This window comes from Sinocyclocheilus anshuiensis, unplaced genomic scaffold, assembly GCF_001515605.1.
Source record: "Sinocyclocheilus anshuiensis isolate Anshui unplaced genomic scaffold, SAMN03320099.WGS_v1.1 scaffold552, whole genome shotgun sequence".
NCBI classification, from domain to species: domain Eukaryota; kingdom Metazoa; phylum Chordata; class Actinopteri; order Cypriniformes; family Cyprinidae; genus Sinocyclocheilus; species Sinocyclocheilus anshuiensis.
The window spans coordinates 2,750,679-2,767,211 of NW_015554362.1; the positions used below are offsets into that span (position 1 = coordinate 2,750,679).

General features: G+C 36.3%; 1 protein-coding gene across 1 annotated transcript in view; it reads right to left on the bottom strand.

Annotated features, from left to right (window-relative positions):
- Positions 1 to 5,170: 5,170 nt before the first annotated feature.
- Positions 5,171 to 16,533, bottom strand: part of LOC107671482 (protein FAM110B-like) — a 17,848-nt gene continuing 6,485 nt past the window's right edge. The window contains exon 2 of the mRNA XM_016464411.1: positions 5,171 to 8,497. Coding sequence (XP_016319897.1) covers positions 6,555 to 7,838 — 1,284 coding nt within the window. The 5' untranslated portion in view covers positions 7,839 to 8,497 and the 3' untranslated portion in view covers positions 5,171 to 6,554. The remainder of the gene's footprint in view (positions 8,498 to 16,533) is intronic.

The following is a 16,533-nucleotide window of genomic DNA, read 5'->3' on the forward strand; positions in this document are numbered from 1 at the left end:
TATTAGAATGATTTCTGAAGATCATGTGACACTGAAGACTGGAGTAATGATGCTGAAAATTCAGCTGCGCATCACAGCAATCAATTACATTTTAAAATATATTTACACTTATTTGGAATATTTCTATTTTTACTCTATTTTTAATCAAATAAATGCAGCCTTGGTGAGCAGAAGAGATTTTCAAAAACATTTAAAAAATCGTATGAACCCTAAACTTTGAAATAGTCGTATAAAAATAAAGCATTATAATTTATTAAGGTCTTAAATCTATGGAAAGTCAGTATTAGATTGTGATGTATTGTGAAAGTCATTATTATATTGTAATATTAAAAAATAAATGTTTTGGTTCCCGTCTAAGGATGATTTTTTCTATAAAACATCTATTTTTAGGCTTAGACTGTTTCTTTTGCAGGTGCATGTCTATATTTCTTCCTGTTGCAGTTGTGTTTAGGGTAGGTTTTTTCTCCCCCAGCCTTCCTGCAACACCATTATCATGCATTATTTTCAACTGAATTATTTTAGGTCTCCTCCATCCCGCCTGTTTATGCCGATGGAGGGACAGATCATTCTGACTCATGCACGGCTCTGGCATATCGGAGCTGCTGGGCCAGAAGAATTAGGCCAGATTTGCCACAATTCACCACCCCGATGCACATTCCCTCACGGTGCACGAGGGCGATTGTGAACAGAGTCTCGTTATACCACCGTGGCACAATGAGAGTGGAAATCTTGGCACGCTTTGTCTTTACAAACCCAGCAGGCTTTTCAGACAGGGTTCAGATGTGTAGTGCTCTTTGTCTGCTAAATGTGCCACAGACTGTATAATTGTGCTTTTACGGTGCTTTCAAGACCACCCACAACACCCTGCATCAGACACAAACCTACACTTACCCAAAATGTCAGCACTGCTCTTTTGCTGTTTCCTTCAGGAAATGCAAATCTATATTTTCCTTTACTTTAGTTCTTTTAGTTAATTTCTTTTGCCTTTGCTTTAAACAACTGCATACTTCTTTACAGTTTTTCATCAGGAAGTTGCCTATGAGCATATTTGAGCAAAGTGAAGTTGCAAGATAAACCATGTAATTATTTAATTTTCTTGATTAATATTAAAGTAAAAATAGATTTTTGAGCAATTGCATAGAAATGCTTAAAATTGAGTTCTGTAGAAGCCACAAGTCAGTGATTGCAATGTGTTTTTATTTTAATATTTTGCAGTGAACATCAAATACAGTATATCGTTACTTCTACACAGTGATATTCAATAGTGTACTAAAATTGTATTTTGATTCCATCATTTGCAATGCTTTATTGGGATATGTAGTTTGTTTATATATTAGGGTTATTATAGTTAATTAACACTAAAAATAAAATATGCAAAAACTTAAACCTATTTTATTTCATCTAGTTGCCAAGGAAACATTTATCATTTTTAATTTAGTTTAACTTGATGTACTAAAAATTCAAACTGAAATAAAAATGAATAAAAACTATATAGACATAATTAAAAAAAAAAATGACACAAACATAAAATTACACTAGAATGAACTAAAATGAAACTAAAATTAACTAAAATAATTAATTTAAAAAGTTAACTAAAATTAAAATGAAAACAGAAAATCTAAAAATAGAAACGAATTAAATATATTAATAAACACTATATTTAATTGATATATACTTTTCAGTAGCCATTACTCCAGTTATATTTATTTAATATTTATTATATATTATACTATATTTATACTGTACACACACACACAGACACACACACATACACACACACACACACACACATATATATATATATATATATATATAAGTTGTTATAATGTTTTCTGAATTGTTGTTGTGTTTTCTGAATTGTTATTTTGTTTTTTAGACTTGCATTTGCGTTTGTAATTTGTTATTTTGTTTTCAGAATTGTGATTTGTTTTGCACTTCTCGGTCACCGTAGGAAAGACAGAGAGTGGAGAAGAGGAAGAGGGTAACCTGAGCAGCCCCACTAAATACGATCAACAGTTCTTTTCACACTGTAATATTGTGAAATATTATTTGAATTTAATTAACATTGTTTTCTATGTGAATATATTGTAAACTGTAATTTATTTCTGTGATCAAATCTGTATTTTCAGCATCATTACTCCAGTCTTCAGTGTCACATGATCGTCAGAAATCATTCTAATATGCTGATTTGCTGATAAAGAAACATTGCAGCTTGCCACACACAAACACACATATGACTTAATATGATTTCTGATTATTATATGTGTTGAAAACAGTTGTGCTGCTTCATATTTTTGTGGAAACTGTGATACATTTTATTTTTCAGGATTCTTTGATGAACAGAAAGTTCAAAAGAACATCAGTTATTTGAAATAGAAATCTTTTGTACCATTATAAATTACTTTACTGTCACTTTTTATTAATTTAGTGCATCCTTGATGAATAAAAATATTGATTTCATTTTTAAAAATCATACTGACCTCAAACTTTTGAATGATATTGTATTTCTGATACTGATTGTGAGGTTATTCATTAATTTAGCATGACAACTTGTACGTATCATTAGATTCAAATTGGAAAAAGTACGATTATTTAAGTTAAATTATTGGTTACATTCTATAATTATTGTTAAAAATTATTAGATTATATAAATAAATGTATATATACTTTTTCATCACTCTTTCATGATTAAAAAGTTTAAAAGAACATTTGAAATATAAATGTCTTTACTGACACTTTTGATCAATTTAATATGTCCTTGCAAAATAAAAATATTAATTTCATTTTCTGGACTTACAGTACACAATCTACTGGTGTATTTTTCCAAATAATATATATATATATATATATATATATATATATATATAACTTTTGTCTTCAGAATAATTATCTCCATTTAAAAATGTAACCATCTCTGAAATAACCTTTCCTTATTTTCTGAACCAGTCCCTTCCAAACACCTGAATCCACTCTGGTATGTAATGTCCACTTATGACCACCCAATCAAATCCTGTTTGATGAAATCAAGTCCCGCCCTCCATTTTTCACATTGAATATCCTGTTTCACTTGGAAATACATTTCATTATGTAAGTAAAATTGGTTTAAAACTGTTTTTTTTTTTCATGATTATGAGGTGAACTGGTGCATTTGACTGAAGTGCTTTCCATGTTGTGTACATGCCTTCAGACTAACAGGCCCCTGAGCTTCACTGAGAAATGATGAGACAAGAATATGGTAGGATTTCACTGCACTCAGACTTTCACCAGCAATCAGATGAGGAGCTGTTCAAAATTATGTAGTTATTTTGCTTCCCATTTTGCGCAAATTTTATTTAGCAACTGAGTTGTGTGTTTTCTAACAACATTGAAGACTAGAAAGAAGTCTAAGACTGACTGGTGTGTAATCATCAGCTCTGTGCCGGCATGCAGCGCTCACTCAGTATTTTGATTTATAGAGTTACACAGCTGGATCCTGCAATCATTTTTATGTCCAATGACATCATCTACAGGGTTTCCACACCTTCAACACTTATCTGGTTTGGGAAATATGACACCCCTGAGCAGTTTGCTGTGATTACATGGATAAGGATTTTAAAAATGTAAAAGTTTTCTAGAGAAAGAGGAATTAGCAATATTTTATATACTGTACGTAGACACTACTCAAAAGCTTGAGGTAAGTATGATTTTTTTTTTTTTTATGCTTTTCAAAGAAGTTTCTTCTGGTCACAGAGGCCAGATTTATTTGATTAAAATATACAGTAAAAACACTAATATTGTGAAATGTTATTAATTTTATTAAATTAATAATATTTCACAATATTATTAAATATTAACATTATTAATTATTGTTATCAATTTAAAATAACAGTTTTCTATTGTAATATATTGTAAAATGAAATTTATGTTCAAATGTAATTTATTTCTGTGATGCAAAACTGAATTTTCAGCATCATTACTCCAGTCTTCAGTGTCACATGATCTTCAGAAATCATTCTAATATGCTGATTTGCTGCTCAAGAAACATTTCTGATTATTATCAATGTTGAAAACTATTATGCTGCTTTTTTGTGGAAAGATTTTTCTGGAAACTGACGCATTTTATTTTGCAGGATTCTTTGATGAATAGAAAGTTCAAAAGAACAGCATTTATTTGAATTAGAATTTTTTTTGTAACATTATTAATGTCTTTATTTGATCAAATTTGATGCATCCTTGCTGAATAACTTTCCAAACTTTTGAATTTATCCTGATTTCCACAAAAATATTAAGCAGCCCTTTTTTTTTGCATACAGCTATCTATGTGATATTGAAACAAAACACAAATGGATACAGTTGTTCAGAAATAGGATTTTATTAGGATATTCTCTGTAATATCTCTTTGGGTTGAAATCTAAATTCTTTATAGAAACATATACAGATGGACTGTAAACATGCAAAAGAGAGATTTCGGGTGCTCTGGAAGACTGAATGCATCTTGGATGTTGGGGATGAAAAAGTTTGAAAGAAAAGATCACAGTTCTTTCTCTGCAGGCCACAGTCTGACCTGTGCATGCCGCAGTGGACCTTTGCTTCATTTATCAGTGGTATCATAGAGATTGATTAATGCCTCTGACCGGGGGGGTTTCATTACGACAAAGGAGAATCAGTGTCTGATTGATGCGTTCAGTCGGGAGGAGCTTTCAAAGGTCTCCTTCAATATAAAAACACATCAGCGTCTCCCACACTGGGAGTGTGTGTCCGCCCGGCAGGTCTCTTGCGGTTACGTCTTCCTGTACTTTGCTAAACTCTGTACTTTTGAGAGTTAAACACAGAAACAGCTTGATCAAGTGCGTACTGAAGAATGCTCCGCCACAGGAACTGTCATTTGCGTTGAGGACAAATGTGCAAACAACCATAATTTACCATCACCGTTATCAAAGTAACACCCATAGATGCAGTTTACCAAACATGGGAATGAAATTGAGCAATCTGCATGCTTTAGTTATTGGTAAAAGACAGCTGGGGGCAAAATTGTTCCAAACCCAACCTTGTTGAAAAAAACAGTATATGCTGGTTAGGTATGTTTTGAAGCATGGCTGATGGTTTGAGCTGGTTTAAGCTGGTCCTAAGCTGGTCCTGAGCAGGAGCTAGTTGCTTAAGACCAGCTAAGGACCCGTTTAAACCAGCTCAAACCAGCAGCCATGCTTCAAAACATACCTAACCAGCATATGCTGGTTTTTTCAAGTGAGCGGCTACCAACAGTATTGGTTTTTCAATGACTGATTCTTAAAATTGTATTTTTGGTCCCCTTCAGAAATTAATATTTGGATGCCGCTTTGCTGTTTAGAGCAAAATTACAATGCCTTGTACAATACAGAGTTTTGGCCAAAATTGATTTAGCACAACATGCATCCTTCACGAATAAGGCAATTCTAAAATGCACAGGGAAAATATATAATAAACAATGGAAGATGTGTCGATTATGAATATATTTTGTACTGGAAAAATATTAATAAAAAATATGCTATTTCACCCAATTTATTTTCCAAGTTATTAGCTTAGCAACATGCTATTGTCAAACTCTGTGAACATCATTCTCTCAAGGCGGCTCGATAGGGTTTGGAACTTATTGTACATCAGTATGCAGCACATTTCTTTGGCATAAGTTAATGAAACTCAAAATCAGGTTGTTTTAAGGCCCTACTTCTTTGCATGCACTCAGTGTTAAAAATACGTTTCATAGCAGTATATATAGCTCTCGCTTCGTCTCTTTCTCCAATTCAGTGCATTAATATCCCCACAGGGGTCCTCTGTGTGTTTGTTCCAACGCCTGCGTTTAAGGAAAAAAGGCAACACACAAACGAAACTGGGACAGTTGGGAAATGAGGTACACATGGTTCATTTAACACTCATGCATCGGTTTCCCAGCCCCAGAGAAAAGCTTAGTGGTTTTCAATGTAAAATTATTCATCAGATGACACGTTCTTTAAGTTACGCTCAACAAATAACACTCGCTTCTCAACAGAAGTAACAGGACGGAATCATGAATCTTTCTATTTACAGAGAACAGGAGATGACATCGCTAAAGATACATCATTATCGCCCCCTATACTCTACAGTGCACTGGTCTGACATTATTGAGTGCACTCATTCAATCCCATAATGCACCGCAATAATGAGTGGATAGGCCACTACAGAATAGCCATGCAATGTGAGAAATGCAGCAAATTAATTTCTGAGTCTTCCCAGAAGTTGGAGTCCACAGCCACATCCAATGTCCGAATTCACTCATTTGTTTTCATTCACTCCTTCGAGTGGACTACATTAGTAAACTAATGTTGGGAATAGTAAATGAGGGTATAGGGGGCGATTTCGACAAAGCCACAGTGTAGGTCGTGAAAGGAAGTGTCGGTTTGCAGCTTCATGTGTGACTTACACAAAATAACATAAATGTTCTCGTACTGGCTGTGATAAGCCAAACAATCTCTTAAATACTCTCATGTAAAATAAATACAGCATAGTTTCCCAGATTGGAACACGACTCCAGAAAGTCTTGGGTTTAGTTAGCGTGATAATCAAACAGTAGACTCTTTAGGACCCTCCTGGGCTGCGTTCCTGCAGCCGTAGAGCCACTTTATGACCCGTGCATTTCTCTCGATAATGGACACACCTGTAGGGATCTGCTCGGCAAGCTCCTCCTGGAAAAGCCCATCACCGGAGTGTCGGGAAAACTCGCTTGGCTCCGAGCCGCCGCCTCCGATGCTCCTCAGTAGCAGCGAGAGCGTGTCAACTGAACTGGCCCCAGTTAGAAAGTTCTCCGGTCCGAGCCTTTCCACCATATCCAGGTCCAATCCACAGTAGCCGAAGAAGCGTTCCTGCTCGGACATGGCTAGCGAGCAGCGTAGTCGCAATTCTGACTTGGAGCGTTTCAAATCGGATCGCATCTGAGGAATGACTGGCTTCCATGGGTCCATGTCGTTATTGTTGGGATTCCCCGTGCTGTTTCGTAAACTGTTGATCATGCAGTTCTTTGATTGCTTCTCCTGAAAGCCAGTGTTGTCATTTTGCATCTCGGGCGTTGAGTGCTCTCGCTCGGATTTGCTCGATCGTCTAGTCTCGTTCCCACCTTCGACAGTGTCTTTGTCATTGGACCAAGACATTCGCGAATCCCCATCTCGAGAGGAAGAAGACTTCTCCTCATTTATCACCATTTTCTGAGCCTCGTTACCACCGCTCTTTTCGCGCATGGATCCCTGGAAGAGCCGTCGTACAAAGCTGTATCCCTTGGCCTCTAAGTTGCCGCTGGCATTTTCACCACTGCCGCTGGGACTCTTGCACTCTTTCTTCTGTCTGTAAATGACCAGGGAGTCTGGACGCAGCATGCGCTTGCCGTTGCTCCTGCGCATTATTGGAGCACTACGCGGGGCAACTAATGGAACAATGGTTGGAGTTCTTGGAGAAGGTACGGGAGGCTTGTTTGCATTGTTGGTTTCCACTTCAGTTTCGTTCCGACAGTTCTCTTTCCTCGAATCGTCCTCATTTTCATCCCTGGAGAACAGCGGTGCAGTGAAAGGTGCCGTTTTATTTCGAGGCGGGAGAACAGGTGTTGAAGGAGTGGACACGGAGAAGTTGCGACGGGGCACCGGTGGAGGGGTTGCACAGGGCACTAACACAGGCTCCTGCTTTGTGTTGATGACCTGTTGACTCTTGACGTACTTTGCCTTGTCGGCTTCCAGACGCTCTACAGCACTGACGGAATGACCCCTGCTTCCAGCATCCATCTGCCTGCGCAGGTAATCAGGCCCCTTGTTCAGGAGCCTCAGTGGAGAGGGTGAACCAATAGGAGTTAAGGGCTTCATTTTGGAGTTCTGGAAAAATGCATCCAAATAAAAAGGACAAAGCAGCTGCCTCGCCCTACAAAGAGAAGGAAACTCTCTGGAGATGAAACCACCGGTCTGATGCTTCTTCGAGAGCTGACGTGTCTCGGAATATAGACACTTTTAGGGATCCATTTATAGGACCCCTATGAACATAGATTTTTAGGCATTCGGAGAATCTGAGAGGTTTAAGCAACAGACCGGCTGTTGGGATTTGCAATACTTAGTCTCTTTACTGGGTGCTTTTGGAAAAGGGACAAATCGATATCTCCATGCAATATTTATACAGGCATTGGGATAAACGGGCAGGGCATGGGGAAATCCTTTTTCCGCAGTCCTCAAATCCCAAATGAGATGTTCTCTTCACCACAGAGCATCAGAAATAGCTGCCAGTGCCTTTTTTCCTCCTTGTTTCGTCCCTTTTAACTTCCTTTCTTCTGTTGAACGTTTCAGAGAAGGTCGTCTTGGGGGAAGAGAGCTAATGAGCTCGATTATTTGCTTTTTGATAGCCGTCTAAGGTCTCTGGGTTAGGCTCCTATTGTTCTGCGGTGTTATGGTTGAGTTGACCCATACAGCTGGCACCGGGCACTTCAGAGTTTGATAGACAGAGGTCCTGTCCTTTTCCTTCTATACCTGGAGCCCTGTGGAAACAAAAACGGTAGAGACACAGTTAAGTCTTTTCAGCATTTCTCAAGGGAGATCCGATCTCCCAAGGCGTAGGCCATATGGCAATGTCAACAGAAGTCCCTGTAGCTTTTTGTGAGCCGATGGAGTTGGCAGAAATTCATGTCTGGGGCCATTGGCAGTGCCATTAGCTTATGCATGGATTGAGTTGACTTCACAGTGCTCGCCTATTGAACTAGTCCTAAATAACAGTTCACTCGTACAAATGTGCTGTCCTACACAAATTTAGTGGGGTTTTTTTTAGCTTTGAATGAATATGCATAATACATGACATACACTGTGAAGTCTGGATTGAATGTTGCAAATGGAATTTTGCCCATTTACCCTCAGATGCATTTAGAAAGTCTATTAAGGGAAACTGTGACCATGTGCATTCAGACTGCAGAGGTAATGGCCTTCACCATCAGCATTAGCTTAACCCACATGCCACATTTGCATTCCTTGAGGGCTTTGCTAAATAATGCATGACTGCATCCATATTTTAGAGACCCCAAAATCAGCTTATAAAAAACATTTCTTTTAGGACTTAGGACCATTTACTGCATTTAATTTTTAACAAACTGCAGTGGCTTTTACAACTCTGCATGGTTTTAGTACATTTAGTACAACAGCACTAACAACTCAAAGAATATGATTACAAAGCAAGAATTCTAGCTTAAAACAATTTTGCCTGCATGGTTGATTCTGAAAGGAAAGACATTCGAAACATGACGCATCAAAGTGCTATTTTTTTTTATAAAAAAAGACAACAACACACAGCATTTTCAAGTGAATATGTCCCTGTGACCTAGTAAATGGGAATAACTGCAGAACTGTGGTTTGTTTGCCAGTTTCACTATGAAGAGCAGCCATTTACTGCAACTAAAAACAGGTGTGTGCTGCTAAATCGCGAGTTCTATTTTTCTCAATAGTCAGACTAAATCAACTACAAAGAGAAATCTGAAGGAGAAAAAATCCCTAACATAAGAGACCCCATGCACTTATTTAAGATGACTTTCTACCGTACAACTACAGCACCTCTCATGTACCTCGACCTCCTCTGAAGCCCTTCGCTATAAATCCAGTCAAAAGGGGAACTGCAACATTTTCCAGATGTCAGACAGTCCTGGAAAAGCAGCAATTGTTTGGGAAAGAATTCTGAACAGGTGTTGAGCATGAGATGGATCTGAATTTAGGGACTTTCAGAAAGAAGTGAGCAACAGGGGGTCCAAACTCAGAAAACACCACTTGTTTAGCCAGTTGGGCTAAGCAATTCAGCTAAAAGAGTCTTTAATTTTTCAGCCTTTTGGTTTGACTTTGTTGATATTCAAAATATACATTTGCTCTTAGATGAACCACCAGCCAAATAGACTCAAAATGTGTACTACTTCTAAAAAGCTTCTAAAGGCAGAACCATTTAAAAAAAAAAAATTCATTTCTGCAATGCATAATAACAAACAAATATTTACCATCTTATATTTTTACTAAAACATTATAATACATTTAAAAAAAACCCTTGTAGGGTCAACCGTAAACATGTTTGAGTGATATTTTAGTAATGCAAATGAATCACTGAATCAAAGTTTTGAATCGATTCATTAAAACAGATATTTTTTACCGACTCGTGGCAATAAATCAAACTAACTCTAACACTTTTCTTGCTATTTAAATCAGAGAAACTATTCAAACCCTATTAAAACACACTCATACAAGTTACAAGAGATTACAAGTTACAAGAGACAAGTTACAAGTTACAAGCGATACATTGCGAATATTACATTTATTTCCCAGCTCTATTAGCCAGTATCTACCACAATTGCACATCACCATTATCATCAGGTTAACATGCTAATGTAATCGAAATATGGTGCACAAACTACGACACAGTAGTATGTTTCATAATTAGCACACATTATTATTAGCCTTGTCTACATCACTATGCGCTCAAGGCTATTATTGGCTTGCAAATGCATTACCTCACTAATATAGATCTTTCCAAACCAGTGTAAAAGCTATCTGAATACAGGATCACCGTGTTTAGGACAGAGATAGGGCTAATAATAGCCGAGCAGAGGCTTGAATTAGAGATTTAATGACTGATAGAATAAAACGAACTCCCCCAAAACAGAGCCTAATAACTTTTTAAACAATAAAGTAAACATTAAATAATAATGAAGTAAATAAAAGCCACTTATTATAACAAAATTCTTTTGCGGACATGTACTATAAATGGTGTTCAATTGAGTGATTCGTCTGAGCTGATTCAATAAAGAAATTAGTGGTCTGACTGATTCACACAGATGACTCCTGTGATTTGATTCAGTCTGAATCGGTTCAATTGATGCATTCAAAAGAACCACATCAATGAACTTATTTGTTTGTGAATTGGACATTTAACTTGCAAGCTCATAACTCATCTAAAATATAAAGTCTGACACTACATTAAAAAATATGGAAATAAATCAAGTTGTAGGATTTTGAACATTTTAAGAGGTTTTTAAAAGTGAAACGTTTCTGTTTAGCACAGCTCCACGTTTCATCACTGTACAGTTACTTCACAAGTTCACAGCAAAACCCAGAGCATTTGCTCTTTTACAGTGGGCTGCATTACTCTCATTGGCTCTAAAGAGGCAAATTAGTGACATGTATCTCTGTCTGTGCTCCTCTCTCTTTTGAGGGCTGAACTGCACCGTAATAGCAGCGGCTCTTGATGGCTTGTAATTAACCCCTGCTAATCCAGCCTCCTCTCATCTCACTGGCTTTCATGCTGGTATTTCTTTGTGTCTCAGTGAAGTTGGTGGGCAGACCGTCTGCCTGCAGGGGAGGCCAAAACAGCCGTCCAACAAGGTCAATGAGAAAACAGATGTTTTCTGTCAAGCTGCATCTAAAGCCATGATCTGCTGAAGACTTCACGCAAAGTAGCAACACGACCAAAAAAAGACAGTCTTGCACACATTATTATTAGCCTTGTCTACATCACTATGCGCTCAAGGCTATTATTGGCTTGCAAATGCATTACCTCACTAATATAGATCTTTCCAAACCAGTGTAAAAGCTATCTGAATACAGGATCACCGTGTTTAGGACAGAGATAGGGCTAATAATAGCCGAGCAGAGGCTTGAATTAGAGATTTAATGACTGATAGAATAAAACGAACTCCCCCAAAACAGAGCCTAATAACTTTTTAAACAATAAAGTAAACATTAAATAATAATGAAGTAAATAAAAGCCACTTATTATAACAAAATTCTTTTGCGGACATGTACTATAAATGGTGTTCAATTGAGTGATTCGTCTGAGCTGATTCAATAAAGAAATTAGTGGTCTGACTGATTCACACAGATGACTCCTGTGATTTGATTCAGTCTGAATCGGTTCAATTGATGCATTCAAAAGAACCACATCAATGAACTTATTTGTTTGTGAATTGGACATTTAACTTGCAAGCTCATAACTCATCTAAAATATAAAGTCTGACACTACATTAAAAAATATGGAAATAAATCAAGTTGTAGGATTTTGAACATTTTAAGAGGTTTTTAAAAGTGAAACGTTTCTGTTTAGCACAGCTCCACGTTTCATCACTGTACAGTTACTTCACAAGTTCACAGCAAAACCCAGAGCATTTGCTCTTTTACAGTGGGCTGCATTACTCTCATTGGCTCTAAAGAGGCAAATTAGTGACATGTATCTCTGTCTGTGCTCCTCTCTCTTTTGAGGGCTGAACTGCACCGTAATAGCAGCGGCTCTTGATGGCTTGTAATTAACCCCTGCTAATCCAGCCTCCTCTCATCTCACTGGCTTTCATGCTGGTATTTCTTTGTGTCTCAGTGAAGTTGGTGGGCAGACCGTCTGCCTGCAGGGGAGGCCAAAACAGCCGTCCAACAAGGTCAATGAGAAAACAGATGTTTTCTGTCAAGCTGCATCTAAAGCCATGATCTGCTGAAGACTTCACGCAAAGTAGCAACACGACCAAAAAAAGACAGTCTTAACCCATTTTACTAATTATAAAGGCCTCATTTATGGTTGAATATCCTGAAATATGTTCGATTATGGCAGGGAAAGGATTTAAAAACTGCACACAAGGTTTAAAGTCGCAGCATATGTTATTTCGTACAGTTTTGTGTAACATTTATCGCGACACCAAACCTTAAATGATGTTCATGATACAGCTGCTCGATTAAAAAAAATCCATCCATGGCTCCGATTTTGAAACATCATGTATTTATTGAACTTTAAATAAATCTTATTTTTAACAGTGGATTTCCTTGAACTGAAAAAAAGAGAAAAAAAGAATTAATAATTAAATAACATTAATTAAATTAGATTTTAACAATACTTTAAATTATTTAATTGTAAACAATCTAAATATTATAATTTAAATCATTGAATCAATATGAATGAATAATACAAAATAATAATAATAAATAATAACTTATTTTAGTAATATTTTAATAACTTATTAGATATTAGAACTTATTAATAACTTATTATTTAATAATTTATTAGATCAACAATATCTTGATTTCACACTTGTTGGAAGTCAAAATCGTTATTGAAATTAAAATTCAGCCCTAGTTTATGAAACATTATCCTTCTGTAATTTAATGAATTTCAGGATATTTAATGGGAAAATATATAGGCCAAGGCTTTTTTTCGGCATAAAATGTTTTATGAAGACCAATATTTTTTCCTTAGGAATAAATATTAAAATGGTATTAATTTCTTTTATATTTTATTCCAAAGAACAAAATGCTGCACTGCTTGTTTTAGACAACAACAACAACAATACTATGCAAAACTATTTACTTAAAAAAAATATCAAAATTAATTTTAATTCAGAAATAATTTTTTTTTTTTAATATTCCAAATATTCCATTATATTTGAATGTTTTGGAATAATGCAATATCTCCAGACAATAAAACATATTATTTATAGTCCGTGCCATAAATTTAAACTGAAAGTTATTGCATCCAGTTGATAAAACTTTAATGCTTATGATTAAAAGCACCCACAAACAAAGCAGAATGTGTGTGTCACACCCAGTCTGAGCAGCCCAAATACATAAAGTCCCATATTGGACTCCAAAATAAAACTGCAAAAGGCTCAGGACGTCTATCACAGATCAGCTCCTGCATTATTTATCGGCGCAGACAATAGAGGCCTCTGGCTGTGGAGATAAGAGGCTGGACTCAATGCTGTGGCTCATTAGGAAGAAAAACAGAGAGAAAGAAAACACGTGATAATAAAACTCAACAGACACAAACACTCTAGCCACATAAAGGCAGAGGTAGCATAGATCTCGAGCATAGAGAGCTCCTGAGTGCCATTATGTAGTTGATGTATGACGGGCGGGGGCTGGACGGGCGTAGAAGGGTCACAAGGGACCTCTTTAAAACAGGACAGACCCCCCCAAACCCTCTCCGAATTATGAGGTGGACACTTAACTGACCCGATGGGTGTCTATTGTCATTCAAACGTGACAAATGTGAGCCGGAGACTTTGGTGACTGGATGGGCGTCCACTGCAGACGGCTTTCATGGGCTTGTCAAATGGGCACCGTTTACACCTGGCATTAATAACATCACTGATCTGATCACAGTCGGTCAGTGATGATGAACGCAGGTGTAAACGGGGTCTGGAATGTCTGTAATTCAATTATTTAAAGCAAATTCGCAGGTTGTCAGAAATGCATGTGGTCAAGTCAGTTTCAGAAAGCAATCAGGGACATATTTCATCAATAAAACTCAACAGACACAAACACTCTAGCCACATAAAGGCAGAGGTAGCATAGATCTCTTGAGCATAGAGAGCTCCTGAGTGCCATTATGTAGTTGATGTATGACGGGCGGGGGCTGGACGGGCGTAGAAGGGTCACAAGGGACCTCTTTAAAACAGGACAGACCCCCCCAAACCCTCTCCGAATTATGAGGTGGACACTTAACTGACCCGATGGGTGTCTATTGTCATTCAAACGTGACAAATGTGAGCCGGAGACTTTGGTGACTGGATGGGCGTCCACTGCAGACGGCTTTCATGGGCTTGTCAAATGGGCACCGTTTACACCTGGCATTAATAACATCACTGATCTGATCACAGTCGGTCAGTGATGATGAACGCAGGTGTAAACGGGGTCTGGAATGTCTGTAATTCAATTATTTAAAGCAAATTCGCAGGTTGTCAGAAATGCATGTGGTCAAGTCAGTTTCAGAAAGCAATCAGGGACATATTTCATATGGAAAGCCAAAGAATTAAAACAAGAAATTATATTGTGCAAAAAGTTTTATATTCTAATTATGTTGTGCAAAAATTGACCAAAAAACTTTTGAAAAGCTATAACTGCAGTTGGTTGAGCACCTACTTTTTACATTTTCATAAAAAAAATAAACAATAACCCTTCAAAGTTTTCATTATTGGAATAAAAATTAATTAATTAATTAAAACAAATAAAATAACCATTTTATTACTGTAAATTGAATTGAAAGTACATTTGTAGTTCAACTGTAACAATATGTGTATTTGTTGCCTTAAATTTAATTTGTTGATTTTAATAAAAAAAGTCCATATATATATTATTATTTAATATAATTATTTAGAATTGACATAAAATAAAATAAAAAATAAATGATTACTATACTAAAATTGTATTTATTTATGCTTTCTATGTGACATTCACCAGATCACATCACATTTCTAATAAACTTTCTAATAAATCTAGCATTGTATACTATGAATATCGTTGAGTCTGTGTGAATAAATGTAAATTTGTGGTTAAAATGCAAATGTGTCCTAAAAAACCACAACAAAAGACTGTCTAATGACCTTACATTAACCACTGAGCTAAAACTCATCTTTAAATCCATATTCTCACTTTATTATACTATAAAAGCCATAAAAGCCTGATGTATCAAATATAATACAAAACACATATGCATTTTTTTTTTGTAAAGATTTGATTTAGATTTTGTCTAAAGGTTCAAGAAACTGCTCCGTTTAAAAAAAAAAATAGATTTGTCCGCCTGTTTTTCCATTTATATCAGGCTTTACAGGGTTAAGATGTTGTGTTAAGGCGTTCACACATCACATCAGTGGACTTTACCCTACTTTTCCATTAGTTACGTCATTAACTCCCTTGGTTCATTTTTTTTTTTTACGCTGCAGAGGCCTGATAAAGGAGCTATAAATTTCACCAGTGTAAAACAAAATATCCTCCTATGAATGTGGACCTGGACTCTCCATCTACTCCATGCATGAGAGCTGGACTCCATCCATGGCTCTGAGCCGGAAAGTTCAGACAGGAAGAGAAGGAGTTGCCTTGAGAAGTGCTAAAGGTTGTACACATCTATTATATTGAAGGAAAAACACAAAGGGCCATGGAAACGTCTTGCTTTTCCTCAGTCAAATGCAAAGGTTTTGTGCGTGCAATGACAGGAAAGGTGAGGTGACCGGAATGAGGTTTAGAAAATCTGTTCCTGAGGACTAATGCATACACGGGTCAAAGACGTTAATATGTCCGCATCAAAAGAAATTTACAGAAGTGATTATATGTTCATAGAAAGCACATTAAATGTAAGTAAAGTGTCTACTTTGAAGGTTTCAAATAAGTTTTTGGAGAATAAAATGTTAAAATTTGGTTGAAATAATGTTACATTGTCATTCAGTGTAACACAATATTTATGTAAAAATTCAAACAACATGCTTATTCCGACGTGTACATATTAAAATATATAAAAGAATAAGGGAGCATATTAAATTTGATTGTGTTTTAAATGAGTAAAAATTCTTACTGACAAATGGGCAAAACCTAGGATAGTGGCAAATTGTAAAAATGTAAAATGACAACTAATTAGTATTTGGGGTGAAAGTATGAAAATATGCCTGACAAGATTGTTACACTGAATGACATTTTAGTGGGTCTCTTCTGTAAATCAAGGGAAAATGTATGATATTTATTTTTTTGCTCGGAAAAACAAAAACAAAATTGCAATTAAATTAAACAGAATTAAAAAAAA